General features: G+C 43.1%; 1 protein-coding gene across 2 annotated transcripts in view; it reads left to right on the plus strand.

Annotated features, from left to right (window-relative positions):
* The first annotated feature begins 470 nt into the window (after positions 1-470).
* LOC149469993 (C4b-binding protein alpha chain-like) overlaps positions 471-26157 on the plus strand; it is a 114807-nt gene continuing 89120 nt past the window's right edge. For both annotated transcript variants that reach the window (XM_089668331.1, XM_089668332.1), the window contains exons 1-2: positions 471-626; positions 15588-15673. In XM_089668331.1, the coding sequence (XP_089524457.1) occupies positions 15598-15673 (76 nt within the window). In that variant the 5' untranslated portion in view covers positions 471-626; positions 15588-15597. The remainder of the gene's footprint in view (positions 627-15587; positions 15674-26157) is intronic.

Below are 26157 nucleotides of genomic sequence, written 5' to 3' on the forward strand. Positions count from 1 at the left end.
GTGAATGTACACTATATATGTAAAGCGCTGTGTAAATTGACAGCGCTATATGAGTACCTATAATAAATAATTCCTAAACCCTTCCTCCAATTTGGATGTACATACCCTCCAATTAAACCTGAGTGTGTGCACTTTCAGCCCATATCCATTATATAACTATAGCTTGAGTATGTTTTGGTCAATATGTGAAAAAAACTAAAATTGCACCTGTGCTCAAATATATATGGACCTAATGGTATGTGTGTATGTATGTGTATATATATATATATATATGTATATAATTTATTTGCAACAGCTAGTCTTAGCCTGCAAAGGCCGAGCCGCCCGCATTCCTCTAGTTCTCTCCTCGCAGGTTTGCACAATGTTACCAAGGAAATGTGAATCATACACGGAAGTCTCTCCACCCAGCCAGCCAACCAGGAGGAGGAGACAGAGAGCCCAGCTAAAGGGAGACCGGAGCTGCTTTCTTATAGCCAAGGAAAGGAACGGACCAATCAGCTACTAGTGACAGCAGGAAGGAGGGCCGTACATGCATGTGCACTGTATTTCCTGGAAGTATCACGGTGGAAGTGTACAGCAAACGGGACGGAGTTGTCTGTAGCTGACTGACAAGCACCTACTAAAAGGTAAGTTAGCAGGTGTGAGTTGAGGAGCTGTGTGTGTCTGGTGATTCAGTACAGCCGTACCAGGCACTGCCTCTTCCTAGGAACAGCCGCACCTTCAAGGCACACCCATTGTCTTAGTACAGCCACAGGCCCATGCAGCCATTGTCACCTATACACATTAAAGGAGACTTTCACCTAAAGGGCATGTTATGCTGCCCCTCCTCCCTCTCACATTTCAGCAGTTCTCTCCCTGGCTGAACTTTCTCCCTGCTCCCTATATGTGTGTGACACAGGGTTTGGGTCCCAAGAGAGCCTTGTGGCACATCTGTCCTTGTTTTGGCTTTCTTAGTCATCTGGGTACGCATAAAGTTTCCTGAAACCTTCCCTATCTTTACATGTGTTTGGAAAATCACTTGTGAGTGTGCACATATGCTGTGCTGTTCCAGGGCTGTGCCAGGAGTCGATGGGCACATCTGAGCATGTGCCATAATGCATCACATCCTAGCACATTATGGCGTACTTACCTTAAAACAAAGCCCTCCAGCGGCACGCTGTCACCACTGACCACTTTCATCTTCATCCAGTCTTCTGAATTCATGGGCTGTGGCCAATTGAATGGTCAAGCCACGATGATGTCACTCCAGCACATACACACGGGAATCACAGCCATTGCACAAGAGCTATGAAGGGACAGCTTGAGTATGCTGTCTCTTCTAAGTGCATGGTTCAGTGACAAGAAGTGCGTATGACAGCAGCTAATGTGTGCAAGAGAGGAGCGCAGAGTGTATGACAGCAACTGTATGTTCAGGAGAGGAATGTAGAGTGTATGATGGCAGGTGGTATATAGAGGAGATGAGTGCTGAATGCGTGATGGCAGCTGTATGTTCAGGAAAGGAATGTGAAGTGTTTGATGGCAGGTAGTATGTAGTGGAGAGGAGTGGGGGGTGTATGGCAACAACTGCATTTTTAGGAGAGGAGTGCGAAGTGTATGGTGGTAGCTGTAGGTTCAGGAGAGCAGTGTGGAATATTTGTTAGCAGCTGTTATGTACAGGTTAGGAATTTGGAATGTATGACGGCAGGCACAGGAGTAGAATGTATGATGGCAGGTGGTATGTACAGGAGAGGAGTGCAAAGTATATGACTACAGTTGTATGTTTAGGAGCGGAGTGTGGAATGTATGAGGCAGCTAGTATGTACAGGAGAGGAGTGTGGAGTGTATGACAACAATTGTATGTGCAAGAAAGGACTGTGGAGTGTATGATGGCAGTTTCATGTACAGGCAGGGAATGTGGAGTGCATGATGGCAGTTGTATGTACAGGAGAGGAGTGTGGAGTGTATGATGCCAGCTAGTATGTACAGGAGAGGAGTGTATGATGGTAGGTAGTATGTAGTGGAGAGGAGTGCAGGGTGTATTATGGCTTCTGTTTGTTTAGAAGAGGAGTGTAGGACGACAACTGTATGTTCAGGAGAGGAGTGCAAAGTTTATGACATCAGGTGTATGTACAGGAGAGAAGTGTATGACAGCAGCTGTATGTTCAGAAGATGAGTGCAGAGTGTACGCTAATTGGCCGCAGCCCGTGAACTCTGAAGTCCGTGTGAAGATGAAAGCCCCATCAGTGGTGACAGCACACCGCTTTGTGTTAAGGTAAGTACGCCATAATGTGCTAGGATGCGATGCAGGTGGTATGTACAGGAGAGTAGTGTATGATGGCAGGTATCATGTTCACGAGAGGAGTGTGGAGTTCAGAGGGTGTGAAGGTACATGGTGTAAGGGCAGGTTCACACTACCTGCGAAGAAAAATTTTCTGTTTCTCTGTGGATAGCGATCGCAGTTGGGGAGTGGTGTCTTGTGTTTTTACAGTGCAAGGCACCATTTCTCTTTTCTTTCCCTAAACTTTAATGTAATGTCGCAAGATGACATTCCATTCATTTCTATGCACAGTAGCTCAGCTGCCTTGCACAGAAATGCAGGGACAACTGCAGAGTGGTGTGGAAAACTCCCAACATGTCTGAATTTTTTTGTGCCACTGTGCCCCTCAGTGTGGAACTGTCAATGGGATACAAAGAAAATATGATTATCTGTGTACCGTTGTGGGGAGCTGGGTTTTCTTCTACAGGTTGTAAACATACTCTAAAGGAGCCTTAATTCAATGCTCCAGCACTGCAGTGGCCACTGGGCAGTGGCATGCTTAGAGGCAGCAATGATGCTGGTTGCAGGTCCACTGCACAAGAGCCTGGTGACTACTACCCTCTCGCATACAACTGACTCTCCTGCATGCTCACCCCTCCTCCCTGCCACTTATCACCCTGCCATACTTAACACTCTGCCCTAAAGTCCCTCCTGCCATCCCATAATATACTGCCAGTTCACCTTCACCCACAAATCCATCAGAAGGAACTGCTGGATCTTTTTGGCTGGGCGATTAATTCCCATCCCACACATGTAAGCAGCAGCAGCAGCTGGCAGTAGAGACGCTCCACCTCTGCTAGAGCATCCAGAGTGAAATAGAGTGGGGGGGGGGAGGCGGAGAGGGAAGATTCTGTTCCTTCTGAGTATTTATTTGCAAAGACAACCACACTGTAGATGTTGGGACACAGCCCAGGACAAAGTCGTGGGGGACAACCTACTGAATAATGGGAGTGTCCCGGCAAATCCATGACTGTTGGCAAATATGCACATTTCTTGCATTTGTAATGCTTCTATAGTGCATTTTTTTTTTTTTTGGAGATGTTTTTATTACATTTTCATATACATACAACAGAACAAAAAATGCGACTGCGAGAACCCGCAGTCTGCAGTTGTGTAAGGAAATAACATAACAAGGAAACCCTAGCCTATGGTTAGTACAGTAGGTGTTGCACAAAACATCATCAAAGGAAACCTCTCTACAATATCTTATAAAATGAAACCAGCATCACCCTCCACACTTGTCCTTCAATGTACAGGTAAAGGTAGATTGAAATACTCATGGTAAACACAATGTCTTCCTTGATTACAATAACATGTCTTTAACCACCTTCCGCCTGCCCTATAGTACAGTAACGGGCGCAAGGTGGTTCTCTCGTTCTGATAGGACGTCATATGACGTCCTACCATTCTCGCTGCGCATGCGCGGCTCAGGGAGCGCGCAGCACATCGATCGCCGGTCCGCTGTGTCCAATCACAGCTGATCACATTTAAACACGGAAATGCCGGTTATCGGCATTTCTCTCCCCTCGAGCTGTCACGCGGACAGCTCGAGAGGAGAGCCGGTAATCTGCTTTCTGCAAAGGGGACATGTACACTGATCATCAGGGCACTGATGATCAGTGTGGCCCCAGAAGTGCCACGTGTCAGTGGTCATCAGTGCCACGTGCCAGTGCCCATCAGTGCCACATATCAGTGCATACCAGTGCACATCAATGCCACATATCAGTGCCCATCTGAGCTGCCTTTCAATGTCACCCATCAGTGCCGCCTAACAGTGCCAGTCAATGCCGCCTATCAGTGCCATGTATCAGTGCTGCCTTTCAGTGCCCATCAGTGCAGCCTATCAGTGCCCATCACTGCAGCCTCATTAGCGCACAGCAGTGAAGGAGAAAAGGTGCGACAGTACTGAAAGCTGGAAATTGGCCTGGGCAGGAAGGGGGTATAAGTGCCCTGTAGGCTAGTGGTTAAACTATAAGAATACACCAAACGAATGTTAATGCAATCTGACATAGTTTGGGATTATGCCACCATTCCTCCCCAGACCTTTTGAAATTTGTGAGGGGCTCCCCCGTTAGCATATGTGGCCTTTATATAATGGAAGCGTCTTGTTAATCAAAGTCTTCCAAGCGAAGACCGATGGAACTACCGTCTTTTTTTTCAAGTCAATATTATAAGTTTCCTGGCATAATAAAAATAAAAGGATAAGGAGAGTACATGGCTTTAGTAGGGGCAAGATCTACCAAACTCAAAAGACAATGCCTCACCAACAGCTAGTGTGGTATGGTGGTAACTTCCTGAACACACTGAAGTACCCCAGTTCAATACTTCTGAATAGCTGAACAATCACAGAAACTATACATAAATCTGCCCCCGATGCTGTGCAAAACATTTTCTCCAGCCGAGCAGGAGTCAGAGATGATGGACACATTTACAATGGATAAGTTAATCTCTAGCAGATATAAGCGTAATAAATGGTGCTTCCCAAACATCCCAATCTTTAGTATCAAGGTCAGGAACAGCCGTTTCCCAGCAGTTTCTACATGGAGTAAGTAACCTATGTGTTTTGGGGAAAAGGGATTTATATATAGTAGACAGTGGTTTGGTTTAGACCTCATCCCGCAGCATAAGCTTTAGATTAGAAGAGGCAAGGGAAACACTAGTGCTCTCAAACTGTGATTGGTATGCATGTTGCAGCTGTAGCTATGTAATGAACCGAGAGTTGAGTAGCTGATAGAGAAACTTCAACTCATCGAAGAGCCTCAAAACCCCATTATGCACTATGTCACCTAATTTCTTGACCCCATATCTTGTCCACACATTAAGATCCTTTATAAGTGAGACAATGAGGAAGGTTAGGATTTTTCCTAGCATTTTCGGAGCATGGGGGAAGACAGGGAAGGGTCCCCCAAATTCACTCCCATGCACCACTGACCAAGCTTGTAAAACAGCTCTCATTGATGTGGTTTTTACATGAGGGGGACTTGAGTCTTCTATGAACCAAATGAGTCAAAGCCTCATAAGATCCCACCACTGCTACCCCCTGAGCAACTGCAGCATCGTCCAAAGACCCAGTCAACAATCTATGTTCAAACATTAGTTACCCAGCTAGGAAGTGCTTGTAGAAATTGGGCACTGTCATACCTCCCTCCTTCCAAGGTTGTTGTAAAACCACCAGTTTGAGCCTAGGGTACCTCCCTGCCAAAGAAACTTAGGAATCAAACTGAAGGGAATGAAAACTAGAATTAGGGATCCAAACCGGGGCGTTACGAATGGCATATAGCAAAACAGGAAGGATCTTCATTTTAATTAATTCACAAACTTCCCCACCCAAGGAAAGTACTTGGGACTTATGCCAAGTCACACGTAACTCAGAAAAAGAAGCTGTGTAATCTACAATATCCAACGCGGTAGGTAGAGATACCACCGGGTCATCCAGGAATATTACTACATAATCTGCATACAGGGGTGTCTTTTCCACTAAGCTACCCACCTCGATGCCACATACTAACAGAGTGGTTTGGAAAGCTAGGGCAGTGGGTTCCATCATCAAGGCAAAGAGCCCAGGGGACAGTGGATAATCCCTGCCTAGTTCTACGGTGCATTTTAAGGAGTTATGCATGTGTTGTTTTTTTTTCTGACTTGCATTTACATGTGTTTAGGGTGTTGCACAGTTGGGGTTAGGTTGAATAAAGACACCAGTCCAGTTCAACATAAGTGCACATATCCAAAATTCATATTAATGCAAAAACCAATAAAAAGCAGCTAGCACAAAAAAAGAACCCCCTTATCCACAGAAATGATAAAATATATAAAAGTGCGGTGGAAAAATCAAATATCATATACAGTCAATAGACTGAAACATAAATCGTGGTCATATATGTGCTCATAAGATAAGCTAGTAATGAACAAAAAATATTTATATTTTATATATATATATATATATATATATATATATATATATATATATACATACATACTGTGTATATATATATATGTATATGTGTATATATATATTATGTCCCAAGTGAAGTGTCCTTGGGTTCAAGTAGAGTTCCTCAGTGATACGGCTGTGATAACCAGCAATCATGAAAGAAGTGACATCTGTCTGAGAAACATCAGCCTGCTGTTACTTCTGTCATTCAGCTAGAGAATTGCATGGCAGTGACCGGAACAGCTACTGGTGGTGCGGATTCTGCTCTCTCCTCTGCCTACCCACTGGTGAAGGTAGGCGGGACACACTGGAGCTGGGCGGGACCCACTAGTGGAGATAGGTGGGACACATTGGTGGGGGTGGGTGGGGCACACTGTTAGAGGTCCTTGGAACCTGCTGGTGAAGGTGGGCAGGACCCACTTGTTCCAAGTCACCTGTGATGTCACTTCTAGGAGGACAGAGGGAACTGAAGGTTCTCTCAACAGATGGAGACACGCATGGCACAGACAGCAGTAAGTCAGTAAGGAGCATGCTTGAGATTTGTTTTTTTTTTGTTTTGTTTTTTTGTTTTAGTGCTCTTCCAGACCTGTTGTACTGCATAGTCCCTCTGAAAAGTCAATCCTGGTGGATCACATTTCAGAGGGTTGTATAACGGTGGTTGACAGATGTTCAAGAGGTGATACTGCTACCTCCTGAATACCTGTGTTTTTTTGTTTTTTTGGGGGTTTTTTTTTTTTTTTCTAATGCCAAATGGCAATTTTACTGTCAAACTCTGCACCTTGAGTTAAAAAAGCTGCTAAGTGAAGTGTCCAAGCTGCAGCATGTGCACAGCTCTGTCCAGCTATTACATTATAGTTCAGGTTGGCAGCCATAGGGGGTGGTAAAACCACAGCTCTGCTGCCTGTTTTTAACGTCCCCCAGCTGCCTGTGCAAAAGAACCCTTGCTTATAGTGGAGCTAAAGGGTGAATACTCCTTCTTCAGAGTATCGGTCTTTGGGCCTTTTCTTTGGCCGACATTCCTGTGTATGCACAGGAGCTAGTCATCCCAGACCTGGAGAAAAGCGTGAGCAGGCAGGTATGGGCATATTTTTGCAGAAGAGACATGCAGGGGCGTATCTATATTTTACATACCAGCTCCCCATTCACACCTGAGACCTTGTAACAATAACGTGTCACCTGACACCGGGGAGGGAAAATGGCTAATTGGGCCCAATTTGGACATTTTCACTTAGGGGTGTACTCACTTTTGTTGCCAGCGGTTTAGACATTAATGGCTGTGTGTTGAGTTATTTTGAGGGAACAGCAAATTTACACTGTTATACAAGCTGTACACTCACTACTTTACATTGTAGAAAAGTGTCATTTCTTTAGTGTTGTCACATGAAAAGATAGAATAAATTATTTACACAAATGTGAGGGGTGTACTTACTTCTGTGAGATTGTATATATCTCAACCTTAAAAAAATAAATAAATAAATAATTGTCCAAGGTATCAAATTGGGGTTTCATTCTACTTGTCCCTAATGACAATCGACTATGTCCTGGGGGGAAGAAAAAAAAAAAATTCTTGCGGGTGGAGGTGAGGTCATGTTATTAAGTGTGTCTGGCAGATGGCGCAGTCTCTCCCCTCCTCATTCCTGTTCTCTTCCTCTGTAGTTCAGTAGGCAGGCTTGGCCCCGGAGCCAGCCTCCCATGTCTTTAATCTACTCCATCCAGCTTGCACTATGGAACTCTCCCTGGGCTGGCGCAGCGTAGACATCATACAAGGACCTGCAACAGGACTTTGGGGGGAGGGGCTTTCCACCGCTTTCTGAAGTGACTTGATCACTTCTGCTTAAAATGGGAATCTCCTGGGCAAAAAAAAAAGTAAACCCTGCTGCTTGCCCGCAGCAGGGCTAACAGTAAAAGAAAACCACCTGCCCACCGCCTGAAACATGTCCTGGGCATCAGGTGATATAATTTGCACCTCCGAGTGAGTGTGTGTGTGTATGTATGTGTGTATATAATATATATATATAAATATGTATATGTACACGTGCCCCCCTATATTGGCAAAAATATTGGAACGACTGCCTTTACACGCACATGAACTTTAATGACATCCCAGTAATCCGTAGGGTTGAGTTGGCCCACCCTTTGGAGCTATAACAGCTTCAGCTGTTCTGGGAAGGCTGTCCACAAGGTTTAGGAGTGTGTCTATGTGAATGTTTGACCATTCTTCCAGAAGCACATTTGTGAGGTCAGGCACTGATGTTGGACGAGAAGGCCTGGTTTGCAGTCCCCCATTGGGTTGAGATCAGGGCTTTGTGCACTGGTGCGCAGTCATGTTGGGAAAAGGAAGGGGCCATACATAGTGTATATGTACACAGGGGTTGGACAAAAAAAAATGGAAACCCTATATGATTTGCAGGTGTGTAAGTGAGAATATGTTTCACGTTGAAAGCATAAGTGATGTAACATTATTTTGCTTCCACTGTTCGAGCTAACAGTTGTGAAGCCTCACTTTTATCATTCACTTTGTGTGCTACTAGTAATACAGAGTCATGTCAGAGCTTAGTGAGCTTCAAAGAGGATACATTCTTGGTGTCTGCTTAGCTGGTTTTTCTGACTGAATTTATTTGCTGTGTCACGAGACATAGTTTCAAAAGTTATGACGGCATATACATTTTCTGGGAAAACATCATCTGACAAGCATAAGCGCATTCCACATTGTCAACTGACCGAAAGAGACAAAAGGACAATGCATAGGATTGTGACCCGAAACAAGAAAACAACTGCTGCAAAAGTCCTATGAAGACTGAGATTGAGCTCTGCAGTCACTTTTGCAGCAGTTGTTCAGGTAGCAGCTCAGAATTTTGACTTCACCCTCACTTTCATTACCTGTGAAATTATTGAGCAGAACAATGAGAACAAATCTACCCAACAGGAACCCAGCAATAAAAACCTGACAGAGGTTCTGTACTCTCGCTATTCTCCTATATGTTCTATTGGATCTCATACAGAGAGCCAAGTACAGTGCAGGGCGCATACAGAGTGGAGCAATATGAAATATAGAATGTATGCCTTGGTATGCAGAGATGTGAAGTATAGGTTGTGAACCAGAGTAGTAGAAGTGTGAACCGCAGAATGTACAGTTACGTCATATATAGCCTAGTGAAAGAACTTGAAATCTATATTATACTTGTTTTAAAATGATCACTGTTAGGACTGGGGAAAAGGGCATTTCCCCAAATAATCTTCCAGGACAGCACATGAGAGTGAGGCTCTATCTAAGTAAAACAGAAAACGCATCATCCACAAACAATAAAAAGAGCACAGTCACCTGATGTGCTCAGAGCAGAGGCATCCAGCATTCCTGATTACCTTCAGATAGGTGACACACAAGCCAGGGAACACCCTTCCAGTGCGTGGACCAGGATGGAATGTGGCCCTCTACTCAGTGGGTCTCCCTTAATGGATGCAAATACGGGCAGTATGTGCGTATACTCTGGTGCCGGCATCCACAGACACTAGGGAGGGAGTGCAAGTGGGTAGGGGATGGAGCAGTAGGTGGATCTAGATCTTCCCAGGAGTATTACAAGATCTACACCATGCAGTCCATCCTGACAGCTGCTATGAAGCTGGCGGACGATTCCACGCTAGTTTGGTTGGAGTTTTTCCTATAGCTTTCTGTTCTACTTTACCCATACTGTGGGGAGGCACTGTGTGGACTACGCTTGGGAGCTTGTCCTCTCTTTTGGCATTGGTTGATTATATATATTGTCCGTCTTACAAGCGCAGGGTGGAATGTGCTGTGTGTTCAAGTCAACCATTGGTGTGGCAATCTGGAGGCAGAGGCTGTAGCTCAAGCTGCAGAGCAGAGTGCCAGCAGTTCAGATCTAAGCAGAAGCTCCAATCTATTAACTCCTTCCTACTCTTATGGGTGTGCAGGGTTACTGAGGTCTGCTTACACCATTTTACCTTTTGATTACCCTTTCCTTTTCACCTTTATACAGCAAGGAGAGGTCATATGAATTTGCATGCCATGTGGGTGTGTATGCGGGCATGCACAGGCGTTCCATGTGGGAGTGTGTGTGCTTGGGGTGCTTTCGGGGTCATGCTCCCACATGGATGTCACTTTGGCAACTATGGCTGTGTCCGTGCAGCCCCCGTGTTCCAATTGAGATCAGTGGGACTGACTGCCTGCATGAAACACCTGAGCATTCCTATGTTGGTAAACATGGCTGTCACATGGAACACAAATTCATACATCCCATCCTATGTGAATAAGGTCTTAATTGTCAGGCTCCTGGTATAAACCCCATGCAAGGGCTGCACAGAAAACCTGTTTTTATTGATTACTCGCTAACGCATGCAGGTGTTGGACTTACCCTAGGTTCACACCTAAGTGTTTTCCGCAGAGTCTTGCAGAAACGCACTACAGTCCATTTAACATGATTTCCTATGGGACAGCTTCACATCTCTGCATTTTCACCTGGTGTTTTTTTTTTTTTTTTTTAAAGGGTCAGGGACTTTTTTAAATGCAAAAAGTTGAATTTTTTTGTTCTATGGACTTCAATGGAAACGCTGCAGAAAAGCATGTAGTGTGTGGTGGTTTTTGTTTTTTTGGTTTCTTTTTATGCATTTTTGCCACTTTTTTATGCGTTTTGCGTTTTCAATCTGGCTAGCAACAAGAAAAAAAAACACATTGCAGAAACGGATCATACGCAAACTGCATAGGTGTGAACTTAGCTTTGCTGATTACTGTTTTTAGGGCTGGTTCACACCACATGCAGTCCAGTGTGTTGTATTTTTTTTTTTTCTTCCTGCATCAAAAACGCATGGGTAGTGAGGTATATGGTTTCCAATGGCATAGTTCACACCAGTGTGTGCCAATTCCTGGGGAAAAAAAAAAAAGATCATGCTGCATTTTTTTTTTTTTTCTGAACTGTACTGGAACGCGGTAAAATGCATCAGAAACACACGTCCTTATTTAAGGTTAAGAATAAAAGAGGGGAAAAATGCACTGAACACATCAAAAAACGTTTAACCACTTCCTGTCCTCCCATGTATACAAACGGCTGGACGGGAGCAGTGCAGGGGCAGTTGGTCGTTTATAAAGTCCTCCCCGCTTCCCTGCTTGTGTGCGCTCCTTGGGAACACCAATCGTTGTACGGGACCTCTGTGTGAGGTCCCGATCATATGATCACTGATTGGCCAATCAGTGATCACATGAATAGTAGTAAGCAAGATGTCACTTCTGACATTGCCTACTATGTGTGAAATCTGTGAATGCTCACAGAGATCACATGGTACAAGGCTATTCACAACAACCTTGTACCATGTGACAAGCTGTGACCAATCGCAGCTCACACAGTATTTCTCAATGACTGCAAGAATGCTGCCAGAGAGAAGGCGAAATGATTGCTTTTGCAGCCTTAATCAGTGTACAAAAAAATCTTCATCACCCCCCACAAGTAGTACAGTGTCACTATGGTGACACTGTACTGCTGGGGTGACAGTATGTTAAAAAAAACCCAATAATATAAAAATTTAAAAAAATTTGAGAAATGTATAATTTTTAGTTATAAACTAGTTTTGGAGGTTTTTTTTTTTTTTTCATTTTTTTTTTTTTTTTTTACTAAAAAGATAATTGAATACATTTTTGGTCAAGTTTTATGCTGAAAGATTATTTATTTGCAAAATTTTATAAGAAAAACACTTTTTTTCAAAATGTTTGACCTTTTATTTATATAGCAAAAAAAATTAAAATCCCAGTGGTGAATAAATACCACCAAAATAAAGTTTTATCGGTCTCAAAAAAATGCTAAAAAATTCATATGGGCAGTGTTGCATGACTGCAGGGCTCACCTGTCAGGTGGAAGAATTCAGGCGGCAGCGCTGCCACCCGATTTCCTTCCATACAGTGCCAGCCTCTCCCACCTCCCCTCCCCTTCGTGTCCTGACCTGGGTCCCCGTTTAACAGATTCCCGTCCATGGAGGCCGAGATAATGTAATGCACTGCAATGTGCACTGTATTACATTCAGTGTCGCAGAGGAGAGATATGCAGACATGCATTGATGTCTCAATAAAGAGAACCTGTCAGCAAAAATAATCACGCATGTACAAATGTAAAATCACATGCTGGGACGCCTACGCATGAAAACATCATATGTATGTTGCATATCACCACACACGCCAGAATGAGAGCAATAATTCTAGCACAAAACCTCCTCCATAGCACTATACTGATGACCTATAAGGGGCTTTAAAAGTGTTGGCTATGACAATTTATAGGGTACTGATGTACATCACCATTTCACGAGCGCACGCAAATTTAAGGTTTGATATGTTGGATATCTATTTACTCAGGGCAACCTCAACATTTATATTTTACAAAAAAATTTTTAATTTATTTGCTTTTTTTGGTGCCCTAAAATTAGTTTACTTGTATTTTTTACTGAAATTTTGCAACATAAAAAATTGGAACTACCACTATTTTATTTTCTTGGGCAATGGTGTCCAAACTGCAGCCGGGGGGCCAAATGTAGCCCTTTGCTAGCCCTTATGTGGCCCTTGGGACACTATTCCACAAACTGACACCAATGATGGGGCACCATTCACCCTACTGACGCTATCAATGGGGCAGCATTTATCTCACTGATATCAACAATGGTGCACTATTCCTCCCTTTAAAACGAATGATGGAGCACTGATACCAGGAATTTTCCACTCACCACATGACTGGTCACGGTCTGGCCCCCATAAAGCCTGAAGGACTGTAAACTGGCCCTTTACCTGGGAAGTTTGGAGACCCCTGCTCTAGGGTGTCTGCTTTCAAAAAATATATAATGTTTGGGGGTTTTATGTAATCTTAAGGCCTAAAATGATTTTTTTAAACGTGCAAAAAATGCAAAAACGGCTCTGGCAGCGAAAAGGATAAAGGATAAGCCCGACACTCCCCTTTCCTGAGGAGCAGCCAATCGGTGCTCATTACACTGCAAGGTCTCTCCCCTCCCTGCTAGTTCCCTGGGTGCTGTGATGGAGACAGGCAGGGAGGGGAGGAGGAAATGAACAGCGCAATGTTAAAAATAATACATGTTTATGTCCCCATAAAGCCCCTTTTTGTTTTTAAAAGCCCCAAACATCCATAAAATAACCTTGGATTTAAATATGGTTTTGGTTAAAATGTATTTATTTTTTATCTGGACAAGTAGATTGTCATGAGGGACAAGTAGACTGGGACACCGATTTTAGTCCCTGGACAAGTTAGTTTTTTCAAAAATGTTCACACCCCTGGCTAACCTGTACCATCTGTTGTAGGAGTGTCTGCAGCATTAATTTATCACTAGATCTGGACTTGTTAAAACTTGTCTCCCACTGTGTGGGCTCAATAAAACTACAACATCTACTGTATAATTACTGCAGTGTATCAGAGGAATCACTGTGTATATGCATTTGAATAAGTATGTAGAAGTAAGGGTAGTCATATTTTGCTTCTATTCTAACTAAAATCTTTAACTATTCCTAGGGGCTGAAGCTGTACCTATTTTGGGTTACCAGTATCTACACCATTTGATGTGCTCAGCCTAAGGCTGGGTACACACACAGTTTGTTTTTTTTTCATTCAACCCAGTGGACTGAATGGAAAAAAAAAAAGAGAGGTCGCCATGCTAAGTGATGATAGTGTGGTGATCTCCCCTGCTGAGCTATTGTGCTCTGACAGGGAAACTGCTCCCTCCACCAGAACACACTGATCAGCACTCGGAGCCATTGGCTGTGAGCGCTGATCGGATGCTAGTTTTCTAGCATGACTGACAGAAGCCGATTGTGAGCCTTATGCAGGCCATAGATGGGTCAAAAGTCGGCCGATTTTTCTTTTAAAAAACGAAAAATCGGTCGTTCAAGCGGCCGACGTTACCAGCAATGGTAAAAAAAATCGGCCGATTTTCATCCCGTCTAAAGCCGGCAAAAAGTGTCCCTGCAGAGAGCTCCGCTATTTCTTTGACAGTTCCTTGACATTTATAGCAGTTGCAACAATGTATCTATTTGTATCCATTTAGGATACAGATGTTTTTATTCGGAAATAGATACATTGTTGCAACCGCTATAAATGTCAAGGAACTGTCAAAGAAATAGTGGAGCTCTCTGCAGGGACACTTTTTGCCGGACTGGAATTCCTCTTCTTCTTCATCCTCTTCTTCTTCATCCTCTTCTTCTTCATCCTCTTCTTCTTCATCCTCTTCTTCTTCATCCTCTTCTTCTTCATCCTCTTCTTCTTCATCCTCTTCTTCTTCATCCTCTTCTTCTTCATCCTCTTCTTCTTCATCCTCTTCTTCTTCATCCTCTTCTTCTTCCTCCTCCTCCTCCTCTTCTTCCTCCTCCTCCTCCTCTTCTTCCTCCTCCTCCTCCTCCTCCTCTTCTTCCTCCTCCTCCTCCTCCTCCTCTTCTTCCTCCTCCTCCTCCTCCTCTTCTTCCTCCTCCTCCTCCTCCTCCTCTTCTTCCTCCTCCTCTTCTTCCTCCTCCTCTTCTTCCTCCTCCTCCTCCCTCTTCCTCCTCCCTCTCCTGTAAAAAAATCGGCTGATTTGGCCATCATTGCCGCGAAAATCGGCCGTTTTTTTGCCCAACTTTACCGATAAAAAAAATCTGCCAAAATACCGAAAAACGTCCGAACAAATAGCCCACTAACGATCCAAAAATCGGCCGATTTTCGACCCATCTATGGCCTGCATTACACATGGGCCAACCAAACGTTGGACGGTTCCTGCCGAACTCACTGTTTTCGAATTATTTTTGGCCCGTGTGTACCCAGCTTTAGACTTAAGTCACACCAAGCTCTCTGGTATTGGTAAGCAGAGATGTGAAGTATAGGTTGTATAGCAGAGTAGTAATCGAGTGTAAAGAAGAATAGTGTGGACTACAGAATGCATAATTGTATCATATCTAGCTCAGTGAAAGAACTTGATATCTATAGAACACTTAGTTTAAAATGATCACTGTTTGGATTGGGGGAAAAGGGCATCTTTTTCTAGCTGAAATGTGATAATGACTCTGGAAATGAACTGGCTGAGTTAATGGCCTGGAACAAGTATACAATACAGACACTTCATATTTTCCCTGCTAGAAGCTTGTTCCAGATCCGTGTATTACAAGGTAGACAATCCAAGACTTGCAGGACATTCCTGGGAAACCGCACTTTTTAAAATGCAAGACACTATTGGCAGTTCCTATATTACTGTTCCGTTTTATATCCTAACCTTTGGACCTGTATGTTTGTTTCTTTACAGGTAAATGTATTTGGAATACTTTTAACAATTTCTTACTAAACATTTTATGATGTATAGGTCAACTAAATCATGTTTTGTTTTTCTTTTGTGCAGATTTGTCAAAATGACCTTGGGGTCACACACCCTTGGATGGGCCTTTTCATATTTACTGTGCTTTAAATTATTTATTGGTGCTTGGGGTAAGTGGTTTTTTTTTTTTTTGTTGTTTTGTTTTTGTGTTTGTTTTTCTATTGTTCCTAATCTATGTTTTTGCACAAAATATATTTCTGCATCTGTCACTCGATAATAGGGATGCACCGAATTTCGGTGGCCGAAACGTTTCGGCTGAAAACACCTCTTTTGGCCGTCTGCCAAAATGAAAAAAAAAAGCGCTGATGCAGGTGCCGAAAAAAACCCCGCCCTTTGCTGCCGCCCGCTGCTGTGTCCATGCAAAAAAAAAAAAAAACATTACATTTTTTTTAAAAAGTTTAAAGTGCCCCCGTCCCCCCCATGCTTGCACATAGTGGTAAACACATACGTAGGCCATGCCCACATATGTAAATGGTGTTCAAACCACACATCTGAGGTATCGCCAGAACATCGGAGCAAGAGCAATAATTCTCGCACTAGGCCTCCTCTGTAACTCTACACTGCTAACTTGTAGACATTTTTAAAGCATCACCCATGGAGAATTTTAAGTACACACATTAGTGGGTCAGATGTGCAGGGGGATACCGCAGTGGGACAGCTGAGCGGGGGCTACGGTGGTGGAATAGATGTGCAGGGGGTTACAGTGGTGGTACGGATAAGCAGGGGGTACCATGGTAAATGTGTAGGTGGGACGGATGTGTAAGAGATTACAGTGGTGGGACTGATGTACAGAGGATTACAGTGGTTGGGCAACCATTCAGAATTCTACTGAAGTCTGACCTATACTGCTCTATTTTAGTTGGCTTTAGAGCGGAGCAGTTCTTTGCTAGTTTCAAAAAGGCCAAATCTAAGGGGTCCCACATTTTAGCTGGAATTTCTCCTGTTTCAAAGACCACTCCTGGTGCTTAAAAGTGGTATTAAACCCAAACCCAAAAATTTTATATATTCCAGCCTACCAATCAGATGTGGTGGCTGCATTAGTTTTTCTTTCTGTAGGCTTTTCCCTCTGTTTTCACCTAGTAATCTGGCCAGTAACCTAGTGATCTACTCTGGATGAAGGACAGGGACACCTTTGGGCAGCAGCATTGTTAATCTTGGGGGAGGGGATTGTTAGACTAGCAAATTTAGATGCACTAACAAATTGAAGCCAAACTCCAGCTTACAGTTTATAAGCAATTACAGCAAACTTATTTATTTATATAAAACCTTTATCCGAAAAAAAAAAAAAACTTGACCATTGTAAGCACTCTGTCAGTGGTAAACTGTTTCATCCCTCTATCCCTGTTACATTTTGCAGAAGAGCTTGTTCTTTTGAAAAAGAACAGACTTGCTGGCTGGATCACCAGGTAAAAATAAAAGGGGGAAAAAGCCAAAAAAAAGCAAAATGCAGCCACCACATCTAAGAATTGGTACGCTGCAATATAAAAATGTTTGCTTTTGGGTTTAATACTGATTGAATTCCTGGTTACATTGGTCTGCAGCTGTTATTATTGAAGCTTTCAAGGGTACAGCTGAAGATATCTTGTACCAGTAACATACCTGCAGGGAAAGAGACATTAATGGAAGATTGTGTGTTTCCCCTGCTTGCTGATATGTGTTACTGTCGCTGTAGTGTCAGAGTATACAACTCATATGTCTTCCTCCTGCATCAGATCTTGGACTTCCAAATCATTGGCAATTTTCTGTGCTTGGAGAAGGATTGCTTTTTAAAGGATAAGTTCACCTTTTAACAACAAATAATAAATGCACATTTTTTGCAGGTAAAAGGATTGCACCAGAGATCAGCAGATCACTGGTGCCATGCATTTCTCCCGCAGACCTGTCCTTGTATCTGTGTGCCCCTACATGCCATACGGGCAATCAGATACTTACTGACTGGAAAACTCGATGAACTACCACTGCCCTGGTAGTTCATTGAGAACTACAAGCCGACAATCGCAAAGACAAATGTAGTGTTCTCATTTACAGAATACTGTGCATGAGTGATGGTGGCAGGCCTGCCACGGTTTTTTTTTTTTTTTTTTTTTTTAAATTGTGAGATCAAGCAGGGAGGGAGAAAATCCCCTGGTAGCTGTCACAACGAAGATCGGGGGAAGGAGGAGGGGGCAGCCCATTTGTAACATGTTACATGTTACACCCTTATTATGGGTGTAACATGTAACCTGTTGCGAAAGGTGAACTTCTCCTTTATTGAAGGCCATTGTCATCATGATAGACTGGCTTCTGTGACTATTTTTTGAAGGGGGATCTGTGAACCAAGGGAACTTCTTGAGACACTTATAGATGTCCACCATTCCAGAAATGCTAGCTGAGAGGGCAGAAATCGCTTGTCCTAGGAACTTGTAGAACCATCCTATTCCAGTAGCATGGACCATTATAGAATCGTGGACTCTGCACATTATACTGCTGAAATTTAGAATAATATGTAGTGAAGGAAATGTAGCAAATCCTGACCGTTTTCCACACCACATTGAAATCACACGGAGTTCATGTGAACCTCAGTGGGTGTTGATGTTGCGTTAAAGACACCCCCAAACAGTTTGCAAAACACAGTGCAGTTGACAGATGGCATAGGTATAAGGGAAAAAAAATAGTCCTGCACCTTTTCTTGTGCGGATGCAGTACGTTTGGGGCCATACATCTCAAATCACACCACACAGACATTGCATATGATTTGAATAGGAATGCGGTGCGATTCCTATTAGAATCATATGCGGTGTCCCATACCACATATATGTGAACTTCGCCTAAAAGAAATACTGCCTACAGTCTATAATGGTGTAATCGGAAATAGGTCTCCTTTTTTACTCTATGTATGCCAAGGGCCGTTTCACACTATAAACGCATTCCGGATGCGTTTCTGCATGTGCGTTTTTGACGCGTGCTGGTGCGTTTTTTATGCATTTCAGTTAAGTTTTTCCCCTCTTTTTCTTCAATTTAAATAGGGACATGCTGTTTTTGTTGTAAGTTCTTTGCGACAATGTACTGTTGTTTTACAGTCTATTCTTATACAATAAAATCGTTTGTAAACAAAAAAAAAATAGGGACGTGCACGTTCCAGTGTCTTTTTGATGAGTTTTAGAGTACAGTTCTGTGCTGCATGTTCTTCTTTTTTTTTTTTTTTTTTTTTTTTTTTTTTTTTTTTTTTTTGTCTGCAACCAGAATGCACTAATGTGAACTATGACATTGACAACCATATAACCTACTTTCTGTGTGTTTTTGGATGCAGAAAAAAAGCTACTGATACGCATAGTGTGAACTGACCCTGAATCTTTTGATGGGACAAAAAAAAAGGGTTTGTGGCAGTGAATCTTTGAACTGCCTACACCCCTTAAATTACTGTTTAAGGTTTCTGAAGCTTTGTCTAGAGTTTCTTCTAATTCTTGTCCAAATGAGTATTACTCTTATAAAGGGTTACCCATAGAAATGGGACCGCAGTATCCTGTCTATTTGCTTAAAGCTTATTGAAGCACAGAGTTTATATATTGCAATTGATTAGTTCTTAGATCAGGTACCTTTTTTGTTTTTGTTTTCTTTCTTTTTGCAGGCTTTTTTTTTTTCCAATATTTTCACTCGAAAATCTTCTGAATTACACACTTCCCCTATCTTGGTGACTACACTCACTCCTCCATTGTTGCTTTTATAGGAAGCCATGGTTGCATTTCACCCTGGACTCCAAACATGTCTGGATTTGTTCATCTCCATTACATGGGAATTGATGGGATTAGTAGTTTACACAGACAAGATAAGATTGTTTTATGCTTCCAGGTCAGTTCGCTGATGAGGACACTATTTTTTGCGAGAACAGTTATTTTCTGTACTTCTGAAAATGTTCTTAGCCTAAACTGCTAAACAGTTAAATATGCAGCGTGGTCTGTAAAGAAACAACCAAGACTGTAGTCCATAATGGAATAGAATCCCTAAATGGCATTGTGCATTCCTAAAAGCCTTAAATGTTTTTGTTTCCAGCTGGAAGTTTGTAACCATAATAATACTAAAGATTGACTATAGGGAAGCAGTACATTCACAAATGCCTGTTTATACTTATAAAAATGCTTCACAAGGTGTGATAATTTAATTTTTGGAATGGGTGCAGCATATCACTATGGTGGTGAGTCACACATTAATTCACACTCGAGCATGTTCTAACTTGCACATGCCTGGGACAGGGTCACTGTTTGTGCTGTTGGCTGAAAATAAGTGACCAGAATCTGGAGCAGTGGATTAACATAAAATTTTGGCAAAAGTGCAAGTGAAACTTTAGTTCTGTTACAACAGGTTTATGGTGAATATTCCATGAAGAAATCAAGTGTTTGAATGGCATAGGTTGTTTGAGGAGTGGGAACATGTCCACAATAAAGTTTATTGGCTCCTGTCTAAATTGTATATGTTGTGACATTATGAAAGGCAAGGTGATCGATGGACGCTATGTCTCACCTCGCATGCGGTCATATCTAGGACATTAAGGTGGAGTCCAGTCCGGGTTTTCCAGGCCACTATGACAGAGGTGGTTCCGGATCGGTTTTTGTGGTCCACTGATGACCACCAGCAGGTGGTATAAATAAGGCAGGACTGGAGCAAGAAGTTGCTCTTGGCCTGGGACTCAGAGAGCCATATCTGTATGAGCTGTGGCATTGTACAAGAAAGGAAAAGGTTTGCATACTGTTTTGATTTGATTTACAGGGTGAAGCTCCTGTGTTTAGTTAGTGCCTGGATGGCGAGGGTTTATTTTCTGTTTTGTTTGTTTATGATACTTGCAACCTTTTAAATCTGACAACAAGTCAGATTTTACGAAAGGCCTGCTGTCTTGACTACCTTTTTCCCCAGGGAAGGTGATACCCACCTGAGCTACCCCCACAGTGTATATATGAATGTTAGGGACCTTAGATTGTACGCTCCTTAAGGGTTAGGGACTGATGTGAATGTACAATATATATGTAAAGCGCTGAGGAAATTGATGGAGCTATATATAGGTACCTGTAATAGTAGTAATAATAATTAGTAGGCAGCCAAAAATGCAAAGGACGAGTGTAAACGTGGGTAAAGTGTGAACCATCATACTCTCAGATCAAAGATTGAGTGATGATAGCAGAAGAACTGAACATGAGTAGGGAAACAGTGAAGCAAACGGATGATTTGGGAATGAGATTTTAGCCTCAAATGTTGACTGAAGGTCAGAAAGAATGTAGTCGTCAACATCTCCAAGATACGTACATTCCTCACCCCGGACACTACCAAACAACTCGTACACTCCCTCATCATCTCACGCCTGGACTACTGCAACTCTCTGGCCTACCCAAACGAACGCTATCCCCACTCCAGTCGATCCTGAACTCAGCGGCTAGACTCATCCACCTCACCAACCGCTCCACATCTGCCACCCCCCCCCCCCCCCTGCCAATCCCTTCACTGGCTCCCGATTGCCCAACGCATCAAATTCAAACTGCTAACCCTGACCTACAAAGCCATTCACAACACCGCCCCGAACTACCTAACCGACCTGATACCTAAATACCCCCCTACCCGTGCCCTTCGCTCCTCACAGGACCTCCTACTCTCTAGCTCCCTGGTCTCCTCCTCCCACGCCCGATTGCAAGATTTCTCCAGGACCTCCCCCATCCTCTGGAATTCCCTACCCCAGTCCATTAGACTGTCACCTACCCTCATCACCTTCAGGCGCACCCTGAAGACCCACCTCTTCAGGGAGGCCTACCCCACCTTCACCTAACTGACCTCCTCCACTCCTACCACTCCATCCCCCACAGCCATTTCCTCTTGTTCCACTTCCCCTCCCTCCTAGATTGTAAGCTCGAAAGAGCAGGGCCCTCAAACCCCTCGTGTATTGTATTGTTTCTGTCCTGTCTCATGTTCTGTCCCCCTGCTATTGTACAGCGCTGAGCAAACCCTTTGGCGCTATATAAATACTATATAATAATAATAATAGTCATCAGAGGTGTTAAGGGTTATTACTAGTGATGAAACATGGTGTTTCCAGTATCCGGAAACAAAACGCCTGAGTATGCAGTGGACAACAAAGAAGTCGCCTCACCCGAAGAAAGCACGCCTGTCTCATCCTCAGTTCAAAACCATGCTGGTGTATTTTCACAGGGGGTTCATAGTATAGTCAACCAGCATTGAAATTCTGAAATGGTTACCAAACCTGTTTGGAGGAAAAGACTGGAACTCTGGCCTGACAAGTGGATTCTCCACCACAACAATGCTGCACATGATGCGTTGTGTTCCTAGCCCAGAAATCCATTCCAAAACTTGGCCAGCCAACCTATGCCCTTGACTTGGCACCCTGCAACTTTTGGCTGTTTCCAGAATTTAAAAAATGCCTTAAAAGGACACAGATTTGATGGCATTCTGGACTTCCAGGCAAAGATACTGCACAGCTTTTTGGAAAACGAAATCCAGGAATGTTTCCAGCAGTGGCACAGTTGTCTAGAAAAGTGCGTTGCTTCACAAGGAACTACTTTGAGGGGACAACTGCCGCTATTGTATAAGTAAGCAAACATTTCTTTTTACAGTCCATTCCAGTAATTCAATTTTCACACCTTGTATTATAGAACAAAAAGCCAAAGTTTTGGGTACCCCCATATTCAAAAGTATAAATTCCACCCTGACTTTGGGGAGGAACCTGGTCTATAAATATGAATGAAGAAGCAGGTTTATACGTTGATAGCTAGTACCAAATTTATAGACCAGCTGGTTACACTTTGAAAGGTAGGTTTAACTTCATGGAACTGCCATAACTGAGTATTTACCACCAGCAAACCACTGTAGCCTGAGGGTAAATACTAAAAGTGCTGCAGTTTTATAAAAACACTTGAAGTATAATTATCAACTGATCCTTTTAAAACAATGACAAGGTTATCTGCTAGCTATACAGTTCATTGTTCTTCTCTTGTTCAAATATTGAAAGGCAACATGCCAAAGTTACAGTGCAATAACATAGAGAAAATGCAACACGGGTAACATAATAGTGTAACAGGGTATGAGATCAACAGGCAGAGACCGTATAAGGATGTTCGTATCACATACAAGTACAGTTACAATCAATAAGGATGTAGGAATTCCTGCATCTGGCAAAAAACAGTACATGGTTATAGGCATAGTGCTCAACTAGTAAATGAGAGAAGTGAGAAACAAGTACTGAGAAATATGTAGGGGATAAGGAAATATTCGTGTCAGGAGATAAAAACAATAGCGTGCAAAGAGCTGCAAGTCAATCTAGATTAGTGTGGGGGGGTCATAGTATGGGCTTGACACTTCTAAATTATCGTTGAGGATTAGGCGGCTATCGCCTTAGGCAGTGTGTAGGAATGTAGAAATTCGTGCTAAGTATGACCGGGTTATCCATAGGCTAGCTTCCTGGGGGAGTTGTGGGGGGTAGTAGAAAATTGGGTAATTAGGGAGGAGAGTTTGGGGCAAGGGAAAAACAAAGGGGGACAGGGAAGAAGGTGGAAAAAAAACCCAGGGGGTTAAAAAGACTGGGGGGTGGGGAGGGCATGAATCAGTGTCAAGGGGGACCGGCATATAGGGGGAGAAAACATAGAGTAGTAGCACAGGGAAATATGAATGAATATGGGTGGTAGGGGAAAGGAAAGTAGTCAAGTAAAGGGAGAGTCTTATGAGATGAGGGGGTATCCCCGAGGGAAAGCAGGATCCCATGGTAGAGGAGGGACTTAAGGTCTTAGCAGATCTCAACATGGGTATAATAGGGAATCATCAAAATCGGGTGGCAAACAATGTTCCACCTAGGTTTGCAAAGCCATTCGAAAGTACTCGCTGTATCTTGAATAACCACTTCAAGTTTAGCGTGAACCATGGCTCTCGTGACCCTATGCTTGACTTCCAGAATGTGGAGGTGGGGGTTTTCCATGCTTTAGCAATGGTTTGCTTCGCCGCAGTAGTAACTTGCAGGAATAATTTAAAATGCAAACGAGACATACCTTGAGGCTTCCTATTTAGGAGGGCCATGGTTGGATCTGTGGGCAGGGTATAGGGGAGTATTGAAGAAAGGATACCAAAAACCTCTGCCCAGAAAGTAGAAGCCAGGGGACAGTGCCACCAAATATGACAGTAAGTGCCGGGATCCGGGCAGCCTCGAAAGCAAGAGGAGGCATAGGAAGGGAGGAATTTAGCTATCCGAGTGGGAACCATGTACCAGCGCATGAATACTTTTATCATTTGTTTCCAAGGCCACTATATTTTGCAATGCTGATTTAGTATACAACCAGATATCCTCCCATTCTGGATGGTCTAAAACCAGACCGAGGTCTCTCTCCCATTTATTGACATAGGGTATGGGCAGGGGTGGGGATAGAATGTGGGAATATAGTGTGGAGATCATGCCTCGTGCATAAGAATCACTTTTACATAGCCGTTCGAACTTGGTCATGGGTGAGTTACTCCGTAAATTGGAAGCAAAAAAATTTTAAGCTGTAAGTAACTAAAGATCTCAGATCTCGGAAGGCCATATGATTCGCATAAAAGGGGAAATGCCTTGAAGGTACCCAGAGTTTTCAGTCTGTAGGACCTAATGAGGCCTCTGCATGTCCAGTTGTGGAACAAGGAGGGGGAGGTCCAGACTGGAGGGAATGCAGGGTTGTGGAGAAAAGACAGCATGGGGTTATGGGGGGAGCGTAAGGCGAACCTCGTCTTGAGGGTATCCCATAGGGATAGACTATGTTTAGTGACTGGGTTTCGGATTGTGTGGCATTCACTTGGGCGAAGACATAATAGATTCGTTAGAGACAGCGGATCACAGTCTACTGCTTCTATAGCGACCCAGAGGGGGGTTTCATGTGTCGCGTGGTATTTTAGGTAGTTGAGCCAGGTGTGCTGCATAATAGTACTTCGTGAAATTGGGGAGGCCTAGCCCTCAGGCCAGCTTGGAGGAGAAGAGAATGGCCCTAGCAATTCGTGGTCTAACTTTGCCCCAGATATAGGATTGGGTTCGGTGTTGAAGAATTCTAAGGAAGTAAGAAGGGACAGGTATGAGAAGGACTCTAAAAAGATAGTGTCTTGGGTAGGATTGACATTTTAACAACGGTAATACGCCCCATCCATGCCAGGGGTACGGAAGACCAGGAGGACATGAGGTTGGCTAAGTGCGTAAACATGGGCGGGTAATTAGATAACAAAGATGCTGGGTCAGCGGGGAGTTTAATACTCAAAAAGATAAGATGGTGCGGGGCCCAAGAGAATGGGAGAGCGTCACGAAGTTGCGCAAGGGTTAAGGAAGGGACTGAGATATTCAGTGCCTTTGTTTTCTCCTGATGATGCGCGTTTGAGCAAAACAGCTGTAGAGAGAGATTGCTTTTTGATATGCCAGAGGTCCCGACACCACTCTCCTGTGAGTGTGGTGGCTAAGCATGTAAGTGAATTCCTTTAGGTTGGTTCTTTTAACACATATCCATTATGTTTATGGCTGTGAATTTTTAATAAAACTACTACACTATAAGACATTTTTCTTTTGTTGATGGTCTTCTGTGGTTTCGACGCGCTAAGGGAGTGGTGAAGAAATATTGGTTCGCCTGGAGCATCTTTTCTTGGAGAAGAGCTTCATTGTCTAATGCAGGCCATAGACGGTTTGTTTATTGGCCGATTTTTCATCCGAAAAACAAAACATCGGTCATTCTGTTGTCGCCAATGATTGCAAAAATCAGCCATTTTTCACAAATTTTCCAGCATGACCGATAAAAGAAATGAGGAGGAACCACGAAAACGGCCAATGCCATTGCCCCACTAACAGTGCGAAAATAGGACGATTATTCTTTCAGACGAACAAATCAGCCGATAAACAAACAGTCTATGGCCTGCATAACAGAGCGTTATTTGCTATTCTATTAGACAGCATTTGGATCTGGTGAGTGTGCATTTAACTCAAGGTAGAGGTCAAACACTATTTAAGTTATTTGAACAGAGGAGAAGACTGTCCTTTGAATATTTTGATATTTGGACTGTTCATTCCTTTTTGTGTTTATACACTTGTCATGGGTGTTATTGTTTTTATTTTATTTTCATTCATATTTTATAAGCGCTGCAAACCTTTGTATTTTGCATTTTTTTGGTGTTTCTGTGTATGAACATATTTTGCAAGCAACTAATCACTATCACTGAGCGTTGACCTTTTTTCTTACTCTATATTCTGTAGTGTATAGCATCAACTCAATCCAGACTATGTGGTAAACATGTGTAAGCGTGGTGGGTGGCGCAAAACATGTCATAGGCTATGGATTGTGGAATAGTGCGAGGCTGAAGCACACCTGTTAAAACACCTGAAAAAACTTCAAAATAATCAGGAATTTACTCTGCTCAGGTGTGAATACAGGCTAAGCGCCAATTCACACTATGGCCACATCTGACTCGCACAGGAAGGCGCTGTATGTTTCTATGTGATTCAAGATTCAAACCGCAATGCACTACATTTGCAATCTGCATTGGGTGTCAATAAAAAGTAGCAAATGCAGTGTTTGCTCACACTGGAAAAGTACAAAGGTATCATGCAATCTGGTTGCAGTACATT

This window comes from Staurois parvus, unplaced genomic scaffold (assembly GCF_062004578.1).
Source record: "Staurois parvus isolate SC_StPar_1 unplaced genomic scaffold, SC_StPar_1.0 ptg000056l, whole genome shotgun sequence".
NCBI classification, from domain to species: Eukaryota; Metazoa; Chordata; class Amphibia; order Anura; family Ranidae; genus Staurois; species Staurois parvus.